The 24,560-nt window shown below is 34.8% G+C and overlaps 3 protein-coding genes and 4 non-coding genes across 10 annotated transcripts; 6 read left to right on the top strand and 1 right to left on the bottom strand.

The window, feature by feature from the left end:
• The first annotated feature begins 58 nt into the window (after positions 1–58).
• On the top strand, positions 59–15,115 carry LOC144839827 (pumilio homolog 1-like). 3 transcript variants are annotated; one of them, XM_078695359.1, is made up of 17 exons: positions 59–131; positions 431–706; positions 1,368–1,454; positions 1,886–2,012; positions 2,374–2,588; positions 3,993–4,153; positions 4,729–4,990; positions 5,464–5,572; positions 6,594–6,698; positions 7,561–7,869; positions 8,291–8,362; positions 8,802–9,209; positions 9,371–9,858; positions 10,175–10,465; positions 10,613–10,707; positions 11,142–11,225; positions 11,600–15,115. In XM_078695359.1, the coding sequence occupies exons 2-17, from the start codon at positions 482–484 to the stop codon at positions 11,826–11,828; spliced, it is 3,267 nt and encodes a 1,088-aa protein (XP_078551485.1). In that variant the 5' UTR covers positions 59–131; positions 431–481; the 3' UTR covers positions 11,829–15,115. The 3 variants fall into 3 exon arrangements, with proteins under 3 accessions (XP_078551485.1, XP_078551484.1, XP_078551486.1); XM_078695358.1 differs by having other exon boundaries at positions 11,591–15,115; XM_078695360.1 differs by lacking the exon at positions 6,594–6,698 and having other exon boundaries at positions 11,591–15,115.
• Positions 15,116–15,374: 259 nt separating this feature from the next.
• LOC144839883 (MICOS complex subunit MIC27-like) lies at positions 15,375–19,456 on the top strand. The gene is made up of 6 exons (XM_078695453.1): positions 15,375–15,472; positions 16,551–16,725; positions 16,953–17,007; positions 17,116–17,211; positions 17,667–17,818; positions 18,458–19,456. The coding sequence occupies exons 2-6, from the start codon at positions 16,582–16,584 to the stop codon at positions 18,611–18,613; spliced, it is 603 nt and encodes a 200-aa protein (XP_078551579.1). The 5' UTR covers positions 15,375–15,472; positions 16,551–16,581; the 3' UTR covers positions 18,614–19,456.
• Positions 19,457–19,474: 18 nt separating this feature from the next.
• LOC144839848 (carbohydrate sulfotransferase 11-like) lies at positions 19,475–23,029 on the bottom strand. Of its 2 annotated transcripts, none has more exons than XM_078695409.1 (4): positions 22,881–23,029; positions 22,494–22,663; positions 20,890–21,065; positions 19,475–20,338 (listed from the first exon to the last, which is right to left on the bottom strand). In XM_078695409.1, the coding sequence occupies exons 2-4, from the start codon at positions 22,609–22,611 to the stop codon at positions 19,475–19,477; spliced, it is 1,158 nt and encodes a 385-aa protein (XP_078551535.1). In that variant the 5' UTR covers positions 22,612–22,663; positions 22,881–23,029. The 2 variants fall into 2 exon arrangements, with proteins under 2 accessions (XP_078551535.1, XP_078551534.1); XM_078695408.1 differs by having other exon boundaries at positions 22,494–22,647.
• Positions 23,030–23,657: 628 nt separating this feature from the next.
• Trnah-gug (transfer RNA histidin (anticodon GUG)) lies at positions 23,658–23,729 on the top strand. Its single transcript has one exon. It is a non-coding gene; the product is annotated as a tRNA-His (tRNA).
• A 164-nt stretch (positions 23,730–23,893) lies between these two features.
• On the top strand, positions 23,894–23,965 carry Trnaw-cca (transfer RNA tryptophan (anticodon CCA)). The gene has a single exon. It is a non-coding gene; the product is annotated as a tRNA-Trp (tRNA).
• A 112-nt stretch (positions 23,966–24,077) lies between these two features.
• On the top strand, positions 24,078–24,149 carry Trnaw-cca (transfer RNA tryptophan (anticodon CCA)). Its single transcript has one exon. It is a non-coding gene; the product is annotated as a tRNA-Trp (tRNA).
• A 274-nt stretch (positions 24,150–24,423) lies between these two features.
• On the top strand, positions 24,424–24,495 carry Trnah-gug (transfer RNA histidin (anticodon GUG)). The gene has a single exon. It is a non-coding gene; the product is annotated as a tRNA-His (tRNA).
• Positions 24,496–24,560: the final 65 nt, after the last annotated feature.

The raw sequence follows: 24,560 nt of genomic DNA, 5'->3' as shown, positions 1-24,560 counted from the left end.
GGTTAGAAATGACGTCATCCTTTATAAACGCACATGCATGCTATATATCCCAGAATCCATCATTTTCAAAATGTCGGGATGTTTGAGTTAGAAGGAAGATAAACTGTTGTAAATAATCCAGTTTCATCCCCGTAAGTTAAAATGTTTTTTGAATTATTGTAACAAATTAAAGTGAATAATAGTTTTATGCGATTTATGAAGTAAATTTACATGAAATTTAATTTTTGATAGGTGTGTTTTTAATGACTAATTTGGTGGAACGATAGATCACACTCCGTGATTTTCATTGTTTACCCACTCGCCACACAGTAGTATTCGTAGTATTATTTGTGCTCAGTTCAGTAAAATATAAGGTAGTCAGAATGCAATATAATTCCATGTTATGTAACCAGTAAATATTGTTTTAAATATATATTTAATTTGTTTTTAGATCGTGGAATGATATTTGTAAATAGTTGTAAAGTTAGTTTGTAAAAAAATCATGACTGAGGTAGCTTGGGACGATTCTCGTATTGGACAGCAAGGAGGCCCTGGTGGTGTACAGAAAGGCCCCCGATCACAGCATCCAGCCCTCCAACAGGGGTCTAGAGACGATGCCACTATCGCTTACTTTCATCAACGCCAGCCTGGTGAAGCAGTTGACCCTGGACAGTATGAAAAACAACGATGGGCTAATGCAGATAGAGATGATAGCATCATTGAACAGGCAAGTACAGTTTAATTTATGTGTAGGCCTACCTAGCCTCTCTACTTATTACTAGCTCACTCAGTAGCTGGGGTATTGCGTTGCCTTAATTATTAATATTATAAAGAAGGTAGGCCTACAGTAGGTTTTATTTTAGATTTTGGTATTTAACTCTTGTTTCAAAAGTGCCTGTTTTTGGATCATAATTCAAACATTAAAAGGAATTGAATAATATGTTGGGCCAAATGGCCTAATCCGAATTTTGAACAGCAGTATACTGTATTTAGGCCTAGTACAACCAATAAGGCTAATAACAATCATTATTCAGTATTATGAAATTATATTTTATGGCCTACTATATTTAATTACTAAAATGATTGACATGTACTTGGAATAATTTAAAAAAAAAGGTACAGCCAGTCAAAAATTACACACATACAGTGTTTCACAGCTATTTGTTTTAATATGTTTTCTATGTAATTCAAAACTTTCAATACAGGGAAATCAAATTGAACTTTGAGTCTAAACAGTTTTGTATTGAATGTTTTGCATACCATTTTGTAAATATATGATAGTAGTTTTTGTATAGCTTTTTGCTATGCTACACTGTGGCAAAATTATTCTTTGCAATTATTGTAATTTGGTTAATTTCTAATACAAGTTTTCCTTGTATATTTTACAGACCAGGGCGGCTGAAATTGCTCGGATGACAAACCAGTTCAACGCATTGCACTTGGAAGGTGATCGGAGATTAAGAATTAATGAAGAGGTAAGAACTGTTGTAAGTCAATGGTTAGGTCTTTCAATCAGTAAATTAGAGGTTTAAAAATGAACACAAAAAAATAGATAAACTAACATTATTCAAATAGTTTGTTGTATTCGTACATAAACAATAATGATACAAAAAGAAATTATGATGGTGGTACGTTGGAATGCTCTGTGTAAATGTAGTGGACTGCCTCATGGGCAGTTAGGGATGTTTCACTAAACATTCTTCTTTTCGTATTTGTCATCCACTTGGTGGGGGAAAGGGCTAATTGGTTTATCGCACTCATGGACTACCAACACCATTTCTCGTCAGTGCAAGAGGTTCAGAGACACTTGTGAATTAGTTGTTTATAGCTCATGTTCAAATTAATACATTGAATTTGAAATACCTGTGATTGTAGATTATTACAATTCTTTTGGTTTTCCATTCAGTTTGGTGCAAAGAAGTTCTGGGATCAAGGAGATGAGCAGAAAGCTGATGGCAGCCTGTTCTTAGGTGGCAACCAGTGGCCAGCTAGTAGTTGGGGAGGTGTTTCAATGCCTCAACAAAGTGGCACTGGTATGTATAGTAAATATAAATAAATATATGGAGTTTATGATTTATACTTTTAGATAAACATCAATATGCTTCCTTGTCGTTCCTTGGCCTGTGTAATTTAATACAGTTTTCAAATCGTCCTGTACCATCTTTGTCCATATTTTTTTCGTTCTTCCAACGGGTCTGTTTACTTTCTTGTTATATTGAAAATTACTTCAAACATTAAAATAAGTAATATATTCTGTCTAATCTAATTGGAACCAAAGCGCAGAATTGGTTCTCAATGCATTTTGAGGAAAATTCATTTGTTTCAATAATTGTCCATGGGCACATCACACACAGTGTAGACAGAGCTTAACATATTTTACTTCTGAATCTTCAGATCATTCTGTATCGCAACCGATTATGGTACAAAGAAGAGGATTGTCTCCAGGGTCTTATCAGGGCCAAGAGAATGCTGTGTTGTCGCCTCGATCTGAAACGAGTGGCCTCGGAGTTAGCATGGCTGAGTACGTACTTGGCAGTTCACCGGCCACCATGGGCAAGGATATGGATGCCAATAAACTTGGCAGAATGAAGGCGGGAGGAGCGAGATTCGTAAGTACAAATCAACTCTCTCAAAGTACACTTGTGCTTTCCCAAATTGTCCTAGGCTCTCCCAAACTCTCCTTGGGCTCTCTAATCTGTCTGATTTCCCAGGCGAATGACTGTTTTTAATGGTGTAAATGGTGATTACATTCTGTTGATTATAAATTGGACCTACCCTAACAAATTATTGCAAGTGATAATGATAACTGATTTGATATGTAAAGCTCTGTCTACACTATCAATTTTTATGTGACAAAAAGAATGTGATGTGTCCATATATGTTCCTCAACCTCATTAAAAAAATATGCAAGTATTGCATAAAGTAAAGCTTGAAACTTATTGGGTGTGGATGTATATATAAAATAGGCTAATTCACTTGTTTGTGATTTGTTTCTTTATTATACATAAAGAGTTTCAACCTTGTATCTTTAACCTAATAATACATAGTCAATGTCTTTGAATAACAGTAACTATATATAACTGTACTGTAGGTTGTATGGTGCTTAAGTTTTATTCATTGACCTTTATCTTTCACATGTCATTGGATTAATTGTTGCAAACAAAAGAACCAATGAAATCCATTGTTCAGAATATGTAAATTCTGATTGTACTATTCAATTGTTTTTATTGTTGGCTTTTTTAATCTAGCTTGCAACAATGATTTTTTTTTTATAGAAATGTTTTGTCTTGAATTAATGTTATTAAAAGACAAAATGGAATAGGTGTGGTACTATGTATCCATGAAAGAGTCCTACGCCTCCATGAAAGAGTCCTACGCTACTTGTTTTAAAATTAAATAGATTAAGTAATGAATCATAGAAATATTTTGCACTAAATACAGGCTGTGCTAATAGATTAAATAAATGAACACCTGTACTGTATAATTAATAAAATGTTGATCTTGCAATTTAAAATGTCAAGGTAGTAAAGGGTATATTTTTTAATTCATAGAGGATAAACCTTCCAGCTGGACAAAATAGTTGTTATTCTTCAGGGGCCCTCTTAAATTTCACATTTCAGGGGCTCTCTTAAATGTGCCTCTTGTACATGTATCAAATGTCCCTACCATCAGGTACCTACAACTATATTTTATTTATTCAAAATATCCACAAATCACAATAAAACCTGAATTGGTTGGCGATTTGGTTTACAAAAAAAAGAAACATACATGTTAACAATTTAAATAGCTTGTTTATATATTCATTACTAATACATTTATTCCTTGTTTGAATTTAAAATATTTTTTTTTCTAAATTAAAATTATTTTGTTATTTAGTTTGCATTGCCATTTGAGGGTCTGCTGAAATTCATATTTTTTTCCGAAGAAATAAATTTAGAATAAAATGAATATTAATTAATATTTTGTAAACCACATTATTAACCTAAAATCTGTTGTTTTATTTAATTACACAGCCAGTTGCCAATCAGACCCAGGAACCAACCCAAAATGAGACCAATGACCAAGCTAATGCAAAGGGCAGTAAAACTCCTTCTCCCTTTGATGAAAGCAAAGAACTGAACCAGGTTGACAACCAGAATGAAGTCCCTCAAACGACCACTCAACCGCAACAAGAGTGAGTTATATGTTATATTTTAAAATTGTATGTAGAAAAGTGAGAGTGAAAAAGATCGATCCCTTGAATTTGCCGACACCTACCCATTTAAACCACTATTGCTTCCAAGCTGTGTTGAAAAGGTCTTTTTTTTCAAAATTATGTCTTTTCGAATGAAAACATCATGCACAGATCTGAAAGTTTATGGTGGACTGAAATGGAAGGTAAAACAGAGGGGCAAAATGGGTATCGGGGGTGAGTGTCTCTTCTGATTTGCTAGGGTTTGGTTATGTAAGTTTTGGCAGGAGTGTTCAGTTGCGTTGACAGGACAAATTAACTCAGTTCTGAAGTCCTAAGGTAAATTCAAGAGGAAGCCACCAGATTTGTTTTTAGTGTAAAATATTATATTAGGCTCTGTCTACACTTTCAAACTAGTTTGACAAAAAAATAGTGTGATGTGCTCAAATTTAATGGTGATATGTCATCATGTCCATATATGGGCACATCACATTTTTTTGTCACATCAAGTTTGATAGTGTAGACATAGCTTTAGAAGATGCTTTGCATAATAACGTGTTTTATCGTTTGCCATATAGAACCATTCTACCTGGCGTGAATCAAGTTCCAGTGGAGGAGGTAGGCAAGGTACAAGTACAACAGCCGATGGACCTTCACCGACATGTCTTACAACACCAGAAGACCACACAAGAGAACTACATGGAACAGGCCCAGCAAAACCCCCTGCAGATTGATACCCAACAGCATGTTTCTGTTGACCCCTTGCAGTTTGATTATGGCGGTCAAATGGTGCCCAGCATGGACAGTCCCAGCTACTTGGAGTATAACCACACCCAGCAGGTAATAACTGGAGAATACAGTAGCAGGGTTTTTGGTTTTTTTTTCTAGAATTTATAATTACATTTTACAGCATATAGTCCCATAGGGCCTAGGTATTCAATTTGGAGAAGTTAGGTAGGATTATACTGTCCATTATATTTTGGTTGGTGGGTGTTCGTTGGTCAGATTGTCCCATTGGCGGCTGCTGCTGCAAATGCAGAAAAACAGTATTGAAAAAAAAAATTGGGGGCCACTAGATTTTGATAAAGGTGACCAACATTTATTTGTTGGTAGCCCTGCTGGCTCCTGAGGTTTAGTGGTTAATTTCTAACCCTGTGATACTGTCAGTGTTTTTAAAAAGATATGATAATTATAAGATAAGTTAGAGGCTTCATTACATCAATAAAAAATAGTATCTCCTCCTATTATTTCTTATATTGAATCTTAACAAAAATTGTTACCGTATGTTGCATTAAACATTTTGTTCACCGCAGATGATGCAGCAACGTCAAGCTACCCCGCAAGCTATAGCTATACAACAACTGACGTCCCAACAGCAGCAACAGTATGCATTGGCCGCAGCTCAGCAGCAACAACAAATGGGTAAGACTAAATTTATCTTTGACTGGATGTAGATTATCAAAGTGAGTGTACTTAAATCTTCCGATTATCAATCTTTTTGCTTCAGTCAAGATCGTGCACATTTTTATTTGAAAAAAAGTCTTTATTTAATCAGATGTTTTTATCATATGGAATAAATTTCAAATTTAAAAGATTTAAGAAAAGAAATACGTAAACGGTTTTTTTTTAAACTACTTAAGCAAAATCATTGACTTAAAATAACATTGCCAAACTGTACTTTTTCTACAATATGTATTATTTTGATTTGGTCTGATGTTACCTCATAGGTTATGCATGCATGCTACATTCTACAGTTATTCTATTCTATGTGAAAGCCGCAAATGAAAACTGGGTTGTTAGCAAATAAAAAAACTGGGGGTTCGTAGCGGTGTATGCAATATTTTATGATACGTGTGTCAATACAGTCTTGAATGCATATCTAGAGAAGATATTTAGTGTCAGTACTGTCAGTATGTTATGGCATACCATGCCAACGTAAAAGGGAGAACCATGAATAAGCACCCGTTCACACTAAATTGGATATCATTATTCCTAATAAAAAAGGTTTTTGTCTGATACATTTTACCACTGGATCTGCATTCAAGACAATTTTTCTGGGCTATTTATGTGTATTTATCATCCAATTCTCTGTATTGTATCTTGCCATTGACTGTTCCGTATCATATGCACATTCTGTAATACAGTGTGATGCATGTATTGTTTACGTTTAGGCTTATGGCCTATAGTACAGGCATCATATGTTATGCATATGTGACGCTGTATTGCAGAAGTTGCCTATGGTACTTTTTAAAGATACAGTACAGAAAATTGGCTATATTTATTTACTGAATGTATAAGAATGTTAAATTCACAGATGGTTGTCATTCTATATAATCTGGAGAAGCTGTTTAATTTGAAGCATTTTTTTAATTATTTTATCTGTTTGCCATTTAGCTTGTTTTATTATTAAATACATCTCTATTGCTTGTTGTTATTTTCATAGGCCTAGCTCCCACTGCATTTGCTCCTACCAACCCGTATATAATTACCGGTGCGGCACCCACTGCCCAAGATCCTTATGCATTAGGCCTCACAGCAACGATTGCAGGTAGATTCAATTTTTGATTTTGTTTTTCGATTATCCCAGTAAAGATTGCAATTAAAACAATTACACAATTTAAACAGGCAAATGCATGAGTTGTAGCACAAAATTGGGATATTTTAATTTGGTATTTGGTATTCTGAAGAACAATAATTGTTCACATGTTCAATTTTTGTTCAATATCACCACATTTGATTAATTTACTTTTTATTTGCAACTTTACTGAGATATTCACTTCACATTTTCCCGTCATAAACTTTTACATGATTTCTTTAGATTTTGTTACCATGTTTAAAATGATATATTTTGGAATGATATTTTGGAAAGATATCCTCTGGTCTCTAAAATATAGCATGTGCATGCCATATATGGTATCATACTCACTTAGAAAGCCATTCTCATGTAAATATACTGTACAACAGATTCTGCACTTTATATGTAGGTCACATTTATACATAATATGATGTTTTGGTAATCCAATAAGGAAGATTTTATTGAAAAAACAATTATTTTCTACCAATACTTAAAATTATAAAAACATAATATTAATTCCTAGGTATGGGCAGGTAGTATTCTATTCTTTAAAAAGTTATTTAGACTAGAGACATTATTTATATATAACCAATGCAATAATAGCAGAAACAATGTGTAAAACGTTTCGTTGAAAAAAATGCAATCTATATTATTTCATTGACAAATGATAAATATACACACTGAAATCATTATATCTGCAATAAATTGTTAATTTTGGAGTGAAGAGATTTCACGATATCAGTCAACCAAAAGTCTTATTCTGCTCCTGTACATCATAATGGTGTAACAAGTAATGACAAGATATGATTATTTTGATATCATATTTTGTGATTAGGTCAACCGACCGTGGTACAACCTCAGTATGCATATGGTGTGCCTCCCTGGAGTGTCTATCCTGGCGTCATCATACCCCAGCAACAGCAGCAAGGTATGCAACAGCAGCAGCAAATGGTGAGGAACCAACAGAACGGACGTCCTCTTACACCACAGGGACAACAGCAACAACAGCAGCCTGGACAACAACCCCAACAGCCTGGCCAGCAAGAACAAAACGCTCAACCTGGTACAGCCCAAGCGCAGGCACAAGCTCAGGCTCAAGCCGTTCAGGCCCAGGCTTTGCAAGCACAGGCTTTAGCTACTCCCGGTAAGCTTTTGTTTGTTTTATACGTTAATGCATACATTTATCATTTAGGCTCTACTACTAGGCCCCTTTTGGTTAACAAAAAGTGAAAAATGTATCACCAACACAATGCATATCGGTATGCGCTAAATATTTACAAATAGATAGTTATTTTCTTAAATAGTACCCTCTACAATTTGTGTATTTTTCTGAAATATATAGCACCCCTTATAATTTGTTGTATTTTTATAAATTTATACGCACCATCTATGGTTTTGCCATGCTTTTATAAAGTCTTCCAATTTTTCATTCATTCGTCTGTAGTATGCAAATAAATATTGAAATTTATCAGAAATCATTTATCTATATTGATATTAATTTACTGATATTATTGAAATCAATAGTAGCATTTCATTGTTCATGTTTTTTTATTGACATTTCTCAGCTGGTTACCAAGTGATAGCACCAGTGTACTATGATCAGACTGGACAACTCATCATGGGCAACCCTCGACCAGGTAAAGACCAGTTTCTTGAATTTTCTAATCAGCTCATGGTCATTGCTTTAAAAAGAATTATAGGGACTGTGTGACTGTTATCCTGTTCTAACTAGACATACTTTCTTATAAGACCTAAACCAATAAAAATATAATGCATTTTGTGTAAATCAAAGAAATGCATAGAATTTAAGCAGGTAAAATATGTTATTAAATGTCTCAAAAACTGAGGAAAGACAACCATGTTACAGCCATGATTATTGCACTGGGAAATTTCAGATATATTGATTGTATGCACAGTGAGCCAATAGCATTATGTCCCATCTAAAGGACGAGGTATCAAGCAAAAAATATCTTGCCTAAAGATATATTGAATATGGTGCAGAGACAGGTTTGAACCTATGTCTTTTGCATGGATATCCTTTACGGCTTACGTTATTTACATGTTTTTTCCCCACAGTACAAACAGCCAATGGAATGGCAAATGCAAATGGACCATTTCGTCTACTTGGTGCCCAACAACAACAGCAGCAACAGCAACCACCAATGTCTCTGTATACAAATAGCCCAATGCCAGCCGGTACGCCTACGCAGACCACCAATCCGGTGGGATCGTTCAACCAAAACAGCTCCATGTTCAGCAACGGAGGTATTGGATCGCTAGGCTCCACCGTAGGTTCGATTGGCATTGCTGGTTCAACATCTCTGAGTGATCGTCGAGATTCGCTGGGTAGCGACAAACGCCAAGGTTTCTCTGGATTTTACGGCAGCTCCCCAACTGCATTAGGACCTTTCGGTATCTCACCAACGAACACTGGTAGTCTGACACCACCACCGTCCCAAACATCTCTGTGTGGTATAAGTCTAGGTATGTTCCATATTAGTCAATGATGATTGAAGAAATTAAATGCCATATATTTTAGCATTTTCTGATTGCTACACAATTCTATATTGCTAGAAAAAGTAATATTTAGAGGGTTATATTTACATTATATTCAGGTATTTATTAATTATTCAATTAATTTTCAGCCCCAGGAGCTGAGGCCAAGTACCATCGAAACAGTTCTTCATCAACCAGTGGCTGGTCGAACACCCTCTTTCCACCACGCAGTCTTCGTAGTTCCACCTTTATGGAAAAGAGTGCTCCCGGTCGTAGCAGACTTCTAGAAGATTTCAGGAACAACCGTTTTCCTAACTTACAACTTCGCGATCTGACTGGCCACATTGTCGAGTTCTCGCAAGATCAGCATGGTTCACGCTTCATTCAGCAGAAGCTTGAACGCGCTTCCATACCGGAGCGTCAGATGGTGTTTGGAGAGATCCTTGGTGCCGCGTACAACCTCATGACTGATGTGTTCGGTAATTATGTTATCCAAAAGTTCTTCGAGTTCGGCAGCACAGAACAGAAGCAGGCATTGGCACAGCGTATAAGAGGTCACGTTCTTCCCCTTGCTCTGCAGATGTATGGGTGCCGTGTTATACAAAAAGCTCTGGAATCCATCCCGCCAGAATTACAGGTACAGTCACCTTTTTGTTTCATAAATAAAGCAGTCTAAATTACTGTATATAATTCTTGTATTCAATATATAGTATATTTTGTTTAGTTTTCTTTCTAAATAGTCATCATTAGTCGTGTATGTCTAATCCAAATTGTTTCATTCCTTATGCGTTTGTAATTTATCTGAAGCTCTGTCTACACTATCGAACTAGTTTGACAAAAATGGTGTGTGCCCAAATATTGTATTGACAACTGACCCCTTTAATTTAACCCTCGTTTTGTTTAATTAAAAGTAATTACAATGAAATTAATTAAAAAAAATTAACTTCCTTCAGGTTGAGATTGTTCGTGAACTTGATGGCCACGTTCTGAAGTGCGTGAAAGACCAAAATGGCAATCACGTTGTTCAAAAGTGCATCGAGTGCGTTGAGCCGGTTGCGCTCCAGTTCATAATTGATGCGTTCCGTAGCCAAGTGTTCTCCTTATCTACTCATCCTTATGGATGTCGGGTCATCCAACGCATCTTGGAACACTGTACCGTGGATCAAACTCTACCCATCCTAGAGGAACTACATCAGAACACTGAACGTCTGGTTCAGGACCAGTATGGAAATTATGTCATTCAGGTAAAGAATTATAAAATCGGATTAAACATTCATTCAATTTGTATTGAATCATTTTATTAAAGCATAGAAAATATACAATTTAATGTTTTATTCAAAAATATCACTATCTTAAGCATATTTGAATTTAAATTTTTGTTTTGTTTACAGCATGTGTTGGAGCATGGAAGACCTGAGGATAAAAGTAAAATTGTGACTGAATTAAGAGGCAAAGTTCTTGTGCTCAGTCAGCATAAATTTGCAAGGTAGGCTTTAAATTATGCTTAGCTCTGAGATAGGGGAACACAGTGCAAACATTCTAGCGGTTTCAAATATTCCAGGAAACTTAGATTTGATAACATTATAGCCAATGCCCTACTGCTGTAATATATAATAATATAATAATATATATATATAATAATAATATTTGTTTCATGCATGATAAAATAAAGAGTTTTAAATTGAAATGTTTCAATTGTGCGCTTCCTGGTGTATCCCCTAGTTAATTTAATTGTACAAATAGAGTATCTGGATCTGGTAGGCACTGCACTGATGGCTGCCATTGGTCCGTGGTGTGCCTATTCCCAATTCCTCAGTTCAGCTTGAGGACCAGAATAAACACATTTTACCTTGTACTTACTAAGTATTGTTAATTAGTTGTTGCTACCATCTCTAAAATTGTATTATATTTTTTTTACAGTAATGTTGTGGAGAAGTGTGTAACGCATGCGTCCAGGCCTGAGAGAGCTTTGCTTATTGATGAAGTGTGCACATTCAACGATGGGTGAGTAATTCATTACTTTTATTTTCTAATTGGATTTTTAAATGAGCCACAATTTATTTGAAGTTATACTTTATGCCTAGGTAACAAAAATAATGCTAATACTTAATCAACACTTTAAGGTTATTATGGTGAAAACTCTCCCCCAACACTGGACTCTCTGAAAACCGGAAACTCTCCCAAAACCAGGCTTTTCTTGAGGGTCACAATGTCCCAACCTGTGTGTTGTTTCCTCTTATCTTAGCCTAAGTGTGAATGGTGTCATTTGACTCAGACAACAGTGTATGAATATATGGTGTTGTGTGAACAGTAAAAGCAATAAATATAGAAAATACAAGTACTAATGTGTTGCCTGTTACTTCATACAGGCCCCACAGTGCTCTTTATACAATGATGAAAGATCAATACGCAAACTACGTAGTACAGAAAATGATTGACGTTGCCGAGCCGAACCAACGAAAGCTACTCATGCATAAGATTCGCCCGCACGTCAGCACCCTTAGAAAATACACGTACGGCAAACACATCCTGGCCAAGCTTGAGAAGTTCTTCATGAAGAGTAACGACCTGGGACCGATTGGCGCGCCTCCCAACGGGACGTTGTAAAGGGTTTGCGGGAAGTTTGTGTGGCTTATAATAAGCCGAGAGAAATTGCTTTTGACATAACATTTTAGTTTGTCAATCGCAATGTGTTTTTATCTTTATGTCGTATTATTATTAGAACAAAAAAAAAGGAATGCATGATATGAAAAATGGTGTTAGGTCTTGGTAGAACACGCAAGAAGGTAAACTTATATATTGTCATTTTTTGAATATTTAGTCGTCGAGTAATAGATCGCTTGTTTGATGCTAAGCTAAATGCGGAATTCTATGTTTTAGACCAGAGACTGGGGTTTTTTACTTGCAACTATTTGTAGTTTGTACAATTGTAGAAAAAGTATTGTAGATTATATATAACCAATTGTTTGCATGGGTTTGAAAGTTAACTGTCTATACATATATAATGTACATATCAGGGGAAATAAAATAATGTAATTTTAGCTTATCATGCTGACTTGTAACATAATGTTATCAGCAATAGTCAATACAAAATAACAATTTTGTATACAATTTATATTGAATGAACTATATTTTCCCCTGATATTTACCGATTATATGTACAGATGTCTATATAAACTGCATGTTATTATTATTAAGAAAGCATGGATTTTAACTAAATTAGGTAGAACAAGCAGGTGATTAAGCCATTATAGAGTTGCGACATTCAGCTCCAGTCACATGATACATGGCAGCCATTTTGTGTCATTTTTGTCACTATTATAAATGCATGTAAAGTATTTCACCATGGTTTTTTAACTATGTTATATTATTCGCATATATGATGATAATTATTAGTAAATTATTATTCTAAAGCTTAATTGAGTACTCGCACAGCAAAGAATGTTTTTTTTAAAGTTAATTTAATTAATTTATAGCTGTGTGTTTGTAAAATCTACTGCTGCTGCAAAATGTACTAAATTTGACACAAAATGGCTTTCTAATTGTTGAATGTCATAATTCTATATACGGCTCTAGCAAGTTATTTGCTTTAATGCCATCAAATTATAAGCAAATGTGTGTAGAATATTTCGTTTCAATTTCAAGGTTTTTTTTAAATAATTATTTTGAGGAAATATTAATGTTTTGTATTTTATAATTAACAATTATGTAAACTTTGTAAAATTAATTAATTGTGAAGAAATCCTAAATTTAAAACAGTAGATATTTTATTAATTAAGCCTCAGGCCATTCAATATTCATTTTTTTTAAAAAAATGTCCTCATTTCAAATTAAATATAAGCCAATTTTAGAGTGGAAACTGTATGGTAGGGTTCTTATCCTGATTTTAAAAGTCTTCCACCTCAATAGTGCTATCTATCTTTATTATAAAATGGTATGAGGTTAAGAATCCTCGTTAGAATTGTAAAAATTAATATGTTGGTGATACACATTGTATGAATTATTTTGATGGTGCTGTATTTTGAAAAGTTAACCCTTCTATACATTGATTTTGGTGGTGTGCTAAGGAAAACAGAAATAAGGAAAATGATTATTATATTTGAAAGATTTACACCCTTAATATTCATGGTCAGTTAAACTTAAACCGCCTTGAGAAGAAAAAATTAATTGTTGCCTTTAATTTACGAATCTTGTAAAGTTAATTATAAAAGTATAGAAGAGGAAATATGCTTTGGAAGTAACATCATGTATTATAATAATGATGATGATAATAATAATAACCAGTGGTTGTTTTGATATTGATAATAAGGATATTTTCAACAAGGTTTTTCACTGTAATGTAGAACACCCCCAATGAAAGAAATTATTTAAAAAGAAAACTATTTTATAAATGGCATACAAAGTCTGTATAAATGAATATACTGTAGGTTATATAAGCCTTGTACACAAACCCCGTATCTGTATAAAGAAAATTACATTCTGTACAAATTTACAACTGATGTATAGAGAGATGCTCATATTTTTTTGATATGTTTTTTTAAATGGGTAGTATTTTGATTTGACCAACTTTTTATTATATTTTTAGCATTTTTTTAATAATAAACATTTTCTATTATATATATAAAAAAATACCGATGTTTTTAAATAGTTAGTTTTGGGTGATTTGTATGTATAAATATATTCACGGTGAACAGTAGGGTTTTGTTTCGATTCTAACTTGTAAACAACTTTGTAATAAATATATATCATCCCAACACTAATATTATATTAATTAAATCGGGATGTTTAATGTTGAAAATAATATACAAAAATTTGATGCAAATAATGGTCCAATTTCTGTCTGGAATGTTGTAAAAAGACACCCTTTTTATCCTGTTTGAATAGCGACCATGTTTTTGATATTATCAATTTTATTTAAATGTGCTGTGTGTAGGTTTTGAATGGCTTAAGTAAGCATCTTGTAATTTCCACTCTGCCTTGCTTATAGCTTCTATGTACAGATGTACAAATGTAAATTGTTTTCATGTACACTTGCCAACAGGTCCAACTCAAATTATTGTATAGAAAATTTAAAAACGGACTTGGCTCTAACCTTAGAAGTACATATTCTGTCAAAGAGAATTCTATATTAAAATGTACATTTGGAAGAAAAAAAATGATAGTACCATTGAATAGGCTTTGTAAATTTAATTGTGATAACTCCTTTGTGTGTCTTTTCCCTATCAAATGTTTTTTAGTTGTAGTAAAAGTTTCATAATAATATTTTACTGTAAATTTGATCTGTATAAGAGAGAGTAAATAATCCTCATAGTAATGAAATTTGTCTATTGTTTGTATGAATTTTTTCTGAATTGAAATATTTAATTTTTAAAGTTACTACAAGTAGTTGACCTTATTTGATGAACTTTTGTCTCAACACATATCCATCCATTAGTATTGTGACAATATTTCTGATCCATTGCACCCGTTTACTCATTTGTTATCTAAATATTTTCTGGATTAGATAGATTGAATTTTGTAAACTATTTTGGCATATTGTAAGTAATTTTTTTATGATTAGTAAAATTGCTAAACAAAGTAATATTCTGTGATATGTATTGTTTGCAAGTTGAATGTTGTTTAGATTATTTTATAAAATGCAAATTTTCTGTAGATTTTCTAGATAAAATGTTAGCAGGCCTTCAATTGTATTACGCTGCTTAGAAGAAAACAAATAGAAACATGCTTTGAGTTAGGGGAAAAATTGTACTTTTTGAAAAAATATGATTTTAATATCTGATCTTTAAAACTCTCCGTTAAGTCCTAGATTTGATGCAGCAGGTTTTTGTTGGTGGCCTAATAACTGAATATATTTTTTAATAGCAAGTATTGTTAGGTTGTGGCAATTTTATGTTTATGGCATTCTATGTAATGTTCTGTTTTTTTGTACATGCTGTACAAAGAATCTTAAAATTGTATTGATGTACAACAAATAATAAATGGTTTCTTTTAGTACCATAAGCAAAATAATGTGTGATTTGATTTTGTTCGAATGATGTATAGATCACATTTTATAGTAAATATAGATTAGATAGATGGATACAATTAAATAATCGATTAATTAAGAAATTTGTAAATAAATAAAATCAGAAATGGTGGTAATGGGCGTTCCATACTAAGCAGCACACGACGTATGCAGCATGCAGAGAATTTAAGTGGCCGAAGAAAAGTACGTTAAGTTAGGAAGCCGAGGCCTAGGCTTTAGAAGTTTAGTAAGTGAAATTAACTGTTTTAACAGAATGTTTAATGTTAACCAAACATACCATTGTTCGATTGTCAATCATAACAATGGTACACTAATCTAAAGTAGGAGTGAGGTTTATTTCCTACTCTTCCTCTAGCCTAGGCCTAGCTAGCCTAGCCTAGAGCTACTCTAGGAAGGTTATCAGACATCAGGACCACGGACGATCGGACCCAGACAATCGGGCCCACTTCAAGACGATCGGGTCCAAATCGTCAGACAATCGGGCCAATCAAGGGTGAAAGACGATCGGGACCAGAGACGATCGGGCCCAATGAAAGACGATCGGGCCCAAATTCTCGGAAAATTATAAAAAAATAGAAAAAAATAATTATTCGATTTAAAGTCAGAAAAATATGAAAATATGTATTACCGAATCAGGTTTCACGCATGTGCTATTAATTTTGTCGCGAGAGAGAAGTCAAGTTATATATAGGCCTAGCTAGGCCTAGGCCTATAATAATATATATTAACCTGGGTGTGTAGAAAGCGATGACCTCAAATTGGACGACCCGGGCGACCTCGAATTGGACGACCTAGAATTGGACAACCCATAACACGAAACCGACGATCCTTCTAGCCTAGGCCTAAGTGTGGTATAACATCCCGAAGCCGAACATAGCCAAAGATCTTTAAACCATGATACCTTATATAATACTTGCAAGCAAGCAAATGATTGAAAAAATACAGAAATATCTCCATTTGATACTGAATGTGTCGACACGAACAAACGAACAGATATGGAACGCCAAGAGTGCATCATTAAAACTGCATTCGACTCGATTAGCACACGAAATATCATAAACATGGCAAACCAGGTCAAAACGGCCCTTTTTTCACACTTGGGCCTAGGCTAGGCTATAGGGGTCGTCGGTTTCGTGTTATGGGTTGTCCAATTCTAGGTCGCCCGGGTCGTTGGGGTCGTCCAATTGTTGTTGTATGATCCATCCATTTGGATTAAAAAAAAAAAAAAAATTGTAATAGGCCTATGTGTATGTTCCTCTATAATGAATGGTAGGCCTAAATAAATTGATTGTTTCAATTTGCAGCTGATTGACTTTATATGATATAAAGGAAAACATGGTGAAAGCAAAAGATTTAAGCATTTATGATAACCCAGTCAGAGATGTAGAATATGTTCTTCAACCAGAAAAAGAATCACCACTTCAAAATGGTATATCGGTTGTCAGAAAAAAGACCTGGGAAGTAACCGATCGTTTTCAAGTGAGTTTACAAAATGTTACAGTTGTTAATATTCAGGCGATTAGATGAAAATTCCAAGAAATCAGGACGATTAGAACGTGTGAAAGTGTAATTAGAGGGACTAATACTGTTCCATAATGGCGTTCAACTATAACATATAATTGTTATATATATGTGAACTAAGTTGTCTTAAAATCTATCCAAGAAAAATAATATTATTGTTAATCTTTTATTACTTTTATTTTTAGGGAATGGTCCAGTCCACCAAGAATGCCTACAAGACAGTTGAAAGTACAGCAAATGGTAATGATAATGTTTTAGATGGATATAATCGTTTTATGATTTATCTTTACTATGTATTATTGAATCAATTCAAAACACAAACTATTCTGTAATAATTCTTGATTTTAGATGTTGTTGCGTTTATAAAGACAGAGGAAGGATTTTACCCCAGAGCAGGTGTTATCTCGTTAGCAGGACTGGCTGGAATAGTTTTAGCAAGGAGAGGTAAAGGAAAAATTGTTTTATATGTAGGCATTTGTTAAAAATAAATTCATTCACTATCCTTCTTAAAGGGGAACTACTTGTCATAGACAAAGAATGCTGCTCTACATATAAACAAAGTCCTTGTTTTTTTTTTTTGTAATGAGGAAAACATCCCGACATAAGATGGGGTTTGAACCCAGGAACTTGTGATGAACAGTTGAGTATATTAGCCACCAAGCTCCAATACTTCTGAACTGCCATCATTATTATAATATAAAAGATAAGATTTTCTTTTTGAAAGGGGAGTTTATTTTCGAGGGGTGAGGTTATTTCAAATAATGTTCTATGTGGGGGTTTATTCAAAGCGGGCGTTTATTCAAAGCGGGCGTTTATTCAAAGCGGGCGTTTATTCAAAGCGGGCGTTTATTTGACTAAATACGATAATACATATTTATCACTCTTCATCTCACTTTTAGGTGGAATAGTTAAAAAAGTTCTTTATTCTGGGGTATTGGTATCTGCAGCTGCCTCTATATGTTATCCATACCAAGCAGTGAGATTAGCTGAGAAAGAATGGGATTGGATAAAGACACATAGTACACAATTGCTCAAGCCTTCTGACACTAAGGTAAATGATAATGTGTTATTAACACTGTTTTATTCAATTTTGAGAGTTGAAAGAACAGTGTGTGGCCATACGGCCGTAGAACCCGGAGTATTCAAGCTCCCCATAAATGCATACATGCCACTAGCCAAAGGAAAATGTCTTATCATAATTTGTGTATCATACAGTATCATAGTCCAATTCCTACATACAGGGTCACATGTGAATTTATTTTTTACCCTAGCCTTTACAAAAATACTTGCTACCATACAGTTGTAACATGTGATGAATATGTGATTCTGTATCATGGAACTTTATTTATTACTGCTCAAATTGAGATACAGTCATTAGAATCGTGTGACCTGCACAACTAAAGCTCTGTCTACACTATCAAACTTTATGTAACAGAGAGTGTTGTCATAAAAACTGCAGTAACAGGTCTTCACATATAATGTGCTTTTTTGCCCATACCATAATATATTGTTGGTTTCATCTATGATTTTGCCAGTTGTACTATGCAGGGAAAGTTTCAGTTACCCAGATTTGTTATTTTTGTGGGTCTATCTGTGTGTGTATAAACCTAATTAGTCGCTTTATATGCAAACAAAGTCTGCTTTACAACAATCTATTTTCAAAATGTAATCAAATCTAATTTCTTATTAGGAGGAATCTAAGCCAGAAGAAGAGACAAAGCAAGGGTCAAAGTTGACAGATGTCAAGGAAGTTTCAAAATCAGAACAGACAAATAAAGATGACAAAAACAAAGACTATGGCCAGTCAAATCCAGCTGATAAAGACTTGTACACAACAAGAAGTTGAAAGGTCAACGGGTACAACTGAAAGGTCATTGTACAGGTGAAAGGTCAAAGTACAGAATAATCTACAGAATAACAATAATCAATTTTAATTAATATTTTATTGCTCTATCGAAAAAATAACATAGAAAATATAAATTGTATATTATTATTATACAATGTTTACTTATAAATCAAATAATTAAAAATAGAACAATTGCAGGATTGTGTTTAGCAAAATTGGAAGTAAATTTTGTTTAAATAACTTTTATTTTTATGTTCAACTTGGTAACATTTATGGTGCTTCAAATCCAGGAAAATTAATTCAATACTTAAAATTATGTTGTAAACTTTCTATGGATAATAAGCAAATCGGTGGTTTATTATTTTATCCACCTAAATTTATGAAAAACATAGCCTAAATGTCCAGTTTATTTAACAACCTTACTCCAGGTTAATGTCCAGCTCTATTTGTAGCCACATATGGAAGACTTTTACTGGAGTCTTAATTGGAGGCCAATATGTAATTTTTAGATTGTAACTTCTTCTTGTTTAACATATTACCAAGCTAGTAAACTTTAAAATATAAATACAGATCCTGTATGCAGTGTACCAACTAGTTCATTGGAAGAGTATCCAGTAACTTCTTTTCAAAGTACCCTCTTTGCAAACTTATGTGATTAAGTCAGAGTTCTCCTGAATTGAAAATGCTGCCACAAACCTCTGACATCACCTTCCAAAATATTCTTGACTGGCATTATCCATTTATGAGCGTGTGCAGATGTTTGTTACGCTCCAGTGATTCATATAGTTTTGTTATTGCATGCCATCAGAAGTCTGAATTAAAGCCATGAGGTACTATTAAGCAGTGTTACATATGTGATTTTTATTTCTGTAACCTATTTACTAATACTTGCGGCATTTCATACCCAAAGAGTTCAAAGTCTATTCTATATATCTTCCATAAACGCTTTAATACACTGGTTTCTAACGATCCGTAATACTTATCAAATTCTTTTGCACTATTTGTCGGATGGCTGTTGGCTCTCGGTGGGTACGTAACCGTATCACTGACGTTTAAAGACCGTAAAATATATTTAGCATCTTCATTAATTGTTTCTAGTTTACCAAGAAAATCGTAAGAGATTTTACATGGTGAGCAGATCCTGTACGTTTCCTCCCAGTGATCGTCGAAGCTAGAATATTCGGAAGGATCAGTTAAATACTGAGCGAACTCTTGCCAGGTGATACCCTCCCCTGTCATAAGATCGTGTACAGACGGATTTTTTCGATATTTCTTCATGATACGCTTAGCGAATCTATGAAAATACGTCTCTTTAGCGTACATCTTTGGATCCTGATATTTGTTCTTGTACGCTGATAAAATCCGTGTAAACGGGTTTCTAGCGAACATGAACTTTTTATACGACTTTAACTTTTCGTTTTGAGCTTCGACGCTGTAACTTACGAGTCGCTTCATGCCATTTCGGAAATGTGCTTCGTGTGAGGAAATGTCATCTATGGGTTTTTCGTTTCCGTCTAGCTTCATAAGGACTCGCTTCCAGTTACTGCAAGCAACCTTAGGCACGAAACAGTATAATAATTTAGTTTTTTCGTGGACGTATATATGTCGCAGTGTATCGTATGTAAGGTCTCCTCGAGTTAGCTGTGTATTTCGTCTGCATATTTCCGCCAAATTCTCCTTTCTTTCCGATTGAATTTCGGACTGCTCAACCATAAATCGATCAATCTAATAGACAAAGCAAGAACACAAAATAAGATTACATAATCATGTATAATCTAGTACAGTACTGTATAATCAAGGAAATCTAACAACAGGATGCCTAGCTCTGGAGATCAAAGGGTTTCTGTGGCTGCGACATGATCTGTTCCAAGCCCCATAAACAGACAACACATCGCGGAGAATAAGTACATAGTACAGTACTGTTGGTATTTGACGCAGCTACACATAAGATCAAAGGACTGTTATGAATTTTGTGTCCGCTTGTTAGATTACCTTCGTATAATTAATAATTAAATTAAGTGCTCAAAAAATGATTTTAATAAGGTTTTGTGAGGTCATCAATATATCGATAGGAAATATGAAAATCAATTAGCGTACTGTACGTTGCATCGATGGTTTTATATTTGGGACGTAAGCCAATCACGAATAATCCATTGCTTTTGGTTGCGTCCTAGTGGGAACCAAGCTTTAGCTGGCCCTCGCGTGTAACACGAATACAACACGATGGCTTTAGAACTTTTGTATATATTATATTAATTTTTTGACTGAATACATACCTGTTTCTGTGTCGGTTTTTTCGTAATAACTACCCTTTCAACTTCTTTTGTTTGAGTAGTAGGCCTACCAACATTTTGAGGTTTGGCAGTTTTGCGTGTAACTCTGCGATCGTCGTTATGTTCCCATGGAAAAGTATTGGCTGATCGAATGTCTGGTGTTCTTAGATTAATATCTCCTATAAAATAGAAAGCAAAATCCTTTAAAAAACTTATATGTACTTAAACCCAATGTTTCCATAGCTGTTACTGTACTTTAAATACTAATACATAATCTGTTCTAAAGACAAGTTGCTGCTGTAGGTAAGGTAACGGGACGATTCGGCCCTGAGACGATTCGGCCCGGGACGATTCGGCCCTGGGACGATTCGGCCCGGGACTATTCGGCCCGGGACGATTCGGCCCTGAGACGATTCGGCACACTTAAATTTATCGGCTTTGATATGCATTTATAAGCATAAAATAAGCTTTTTTCCCCAAACTTTATTTTCAGAGACTATGGGATAGTACTACTAGGGATAAAGATGCAATAAAGCAAACATTTTGAAAACATTGTCGAAAATGATCATTTTTTAGTCACGCGAACGATGTAAACAAGTTACGCCCTCTGTTGGCCGCTTGGCGAATGCACGAAATAAACAAAGTTTTCGGAGTAATAAATTGAATATAAAATTACGTTTTTTTAGTAATATATTATATATATTATATCAAGATTGTCAATATCAATAAATACGGATTGTTAAACACCTTTAAAAACTGGATAAATACCAAAAAAAATGAATATGAATTTGGTCTAAAGTGAGACGTTTCGGCCCACAAAGTGGGACGTTTCGGCCCAAAAGTGGGCCGAATCGTCTCACCAAAAGTGGGCCGAATAGTCCCGGGCCGAATCGTCTCAGGGCCGAATCGTCCCTGAACCGTAGGTAACGGGACGATTCGGCCCTGAGACGATTCGGCCCGGGACGATTCGGCCCGGGACTATTCGGCCCGGGACGATTCGGCCCTGAGACAATTCGGCACACTTACATTTATCGGCTTTGATATGCATTTTATAAGCATAAAATAAGCTTTTTCCCCAAACTTTATTTTCAGAGAGACTATGGGGTAATACTACTACTAGGGATAAAGATGCAATAAAGCAAACATTTTGAAAACATTGTCGAAAATGATCAATTTCTAAAGTGAGACGTTTCGGCCCACAAAGTGGGATGTTTCGGCCCAAAAGTGGGCCGAATCGTCCCACCAAAAGCGGGCCGAATCGTCTCAGGGCCGAATCGTCCCTGAACCCTGCTGTACGCATTTTAAAAAGGAAAAAAGTAAAGTTGCGAAAATCTCGTCTATTCGGTTGTTAAGCCCTGTCTACATTATCAAACTTTATGTGACAAAAATGTGTGATGTGCCCATATATAGATATGATGATGTCATATCACTACCATAGTTGGTGATATCACTACTATATTTGGGCACATCACATTTTGCTGTCAAAATAGTGTTTGGTGTATTTGGTGTATGTAACGCAAATTACTAATGTTTATTCCTTATCTGGAATTGTATTAAATCATCGTCATCATCCTCATTGTCATCCCAATATCATTGAGATATCTTACCGTCGAATATTTCTGTTGTGAATGTCACTACGAATGCACAGTAAAGGAAAAGCACCCCAAGACAGCCAATCATAAAACGAGGGCTGTATACACTCTGCGACGTCTCTATAGTCAACATGACCACGAATTTTCGTACGATGAGAACCGTATTGTACTACAAGAAGAATAAGCTGGATATTAATTTATTAGGTTAATCGATTAGAGGCAACTTTGACGAAAATTACAAAAAAAAAGAGGTATAAAAATTCCTGGTAGAAAATGTTCTGGACCACACCACTTTTTACACAGTTATAGCAGGAAGTTGTTAATTAGAACTCCCTGGTTATAGTGTCAAACGCCGCCTACATGTTTCTTCTCATTTTCTAATAATTATGTACTTTTACTTACTACATAAAGATTCCGTCACTCTATCTGTCTCCTCATTTATATACTCTCCGATGATGTGCAGTTGTTACCACTAATATAATATAAGCGTAATTGTAATGATTTTGTTAAATTTAAAAATGGTTTAGTGTCGACGATGCCAGAGTACCTAAAATGCCCGTGATCCAGAGTGCCTATTGAAGGAAATCAATGGAGCGAAAAAACTATACAATGAAAATAATAGGTATTTCATCACGCCCTTTATTATGATGAATAGGTCAATTGTGTTTAAATTTACACCGCTACGCCGACTCATGGGTACATTTTAAGTAGGGTTACTAAAATTCCCGATTCGCCGTACTGCACAAAACCGCACTATAACTTCCACTTCATAAGATGGATGGGACGTGAAGCCGTTGGTTCCCTATACATAAAATAAACATGTGCATGATAAAAAGAACTTGTTAAAATATTAAGTACAGCAATGTGGTTATATAATTTAAGGAACATTATCATATTCAAATAAAAAAAAATTTATCTCACTGCCGTGTTATTGTGTAAATTCAATGGATTCGAACCTGGGTTATTGCGGCCACAACGCAAAGTACTAACCGCTATACTATCACGGCGAGCTACGTAGGACACATAGCATATTAATATATACCTAATTGTACACACACAAAAAACACTTTTATAAATAATGTATATAGTCAATTATTAATAAATCGAAATGCATATTACGTCAACATAATCTATTACATGCCTAACAGTTTGTTCTTGGTCATGTGTCCTACGTAGCTCGCCGTGATCGTATAGTGGTTAGTACATTGCGTTGTGGCCGCAATAACCCAGGTTCGAATCCTGGTCACGGCATTGATAAAACAATGTCACGGCAATGGGACTATTTTATTTTTACCCACAATGAATGCAATTATGTTATTTTTTACGCATTAGAATTTGTATATTTCTGCAGGAATGTCCGAAATAAATTATTTTACGACCACAAAGATGTCCATAGTTTTTGTTTACCTACATCTGACTCCGTGGCGCAATGGTAGCGCGTCTGACTCCAGATCAGAAGGTTGCGTGTTCAAATCACGTCGGGGTCAATTTACATTTTTATACCACCAGCAATGACGTAATATTCGTATTAATGTTTCCAGCTGGAATGTGTATATTTTTGTAGAAATGCCCGAAATAAATTATTTCACGAAGACATCTGACTCCGTGGCGCAATGGTAGCGCGTCTGACTCCAGATCAGAAGGTTGCGTGTTCAAATCACGTCGGGGTCAGTTTAACTTTTGATACCAGTAGTAATATAACATGATTATGTTCGCATTATACCAGCCGTCAGCCTTATTTTATGACTAAGAAGATGTTCATATTAATTTGTTTACCAATATTGGACTCCGCGTGGCACAATTGAGAGGGCGTCTGACTCCATATAAGAAAGTGCGTGCGTTTAAGTCAGGTCAGAGGTCATTTTAAGATTTGATACCAGCAGCAATGACATATACTAGCAAATACAAAATGATCGACAACATCAATGTCTGTCCTACGTAGCTCGCCGTGATCGTATAGTGGTTAGTACATTGCGTTGTGGCCGCAATAACCCAGGTTCGAATCCTGGTCACGGCATTGATAAAACAATGTCACGGCAATAGGACTGTATTTTATTTTTACACACAACTGTACAAAAAAAG

Source organism: Antedon bifida, chromosome 4 (assembly GCF_963402885.1).
Source record: "Antedon bifida chromosome 4, ecAntBifi1.1, whole genome shotgun sequence".
Lineage (NCBI taxonomy): Eukaryota > Metazoa > Echinodermata > Crinoidea > Comatulida > Antedonidae > Antedon > Antedon bifida.
The sequence above is the reverse complement of the archived record's forward strand: the minus strand, read 5'-3'. Positions and strand labels throughout refer to the sequence as shown.

Coding starts and splice junctions, on each gene's coding strand:
- LOC144839883 (XM_078695453.1), top strand. CDS start 16,582: ATGGTGAAAGCAAAAGATTTAAGCATTTATGATAACCCAGTCAGAGAT. Junction 17,008..17,115: donor AGTTGAAAGTACAGCAAATG/GTAATGATAATG, acceptor TCTTGATTTTAG/ATGTTGTTGCGTTTATAAAG. Junction 17,212..17,666: donor AATAGTTTTAGCAAGGAGAG/GTAAAGGAAAAA, acceptor TCTCACTTTTAG/GTGGAATAGTTAAAAAAGTT.
- LOC144839848 (XM_078695409.1), bottom strand. CDS start 22,611: ATGTTGACTATAGAGACGTCGCAGAGTGTATACAGCCCTCGTTTTATG. Junction 21,066..22,493: donor CACAACAGAAATATTCGACG/GTAAGATATCTC, acceptor TCTATTTTATAG/GAGATATTAATCTAAGAACA. Junction 20,339..20,889: donor AAAAACCGACACAGAAACAG/GTATGTATTCAG, acceptor TTTGTCTATTAG/ATTGATCGATTTATGGTTGA.
- LOC144839827 (XM_078695358.1), top strand. CDS start 482: ATGACTGAGGTAGCTTGGGACGATTCTCGTATTGGACAGCAAGGAGGC. Junction 5,573..6,593: donor TCAGCAGCAACAACAAATGG/GTAAGACTAAAT, acceptor TTATTTTCATAG/GCCTAGCTCCCACTGCATTT. Junction 9,210..9,370: donor TCTGTGTGGTATAAGTCTAG/GTATGTTCCATA, acceptor ATTAATTTTCAG/CCCCAGGAGCTGAGGCCAAG.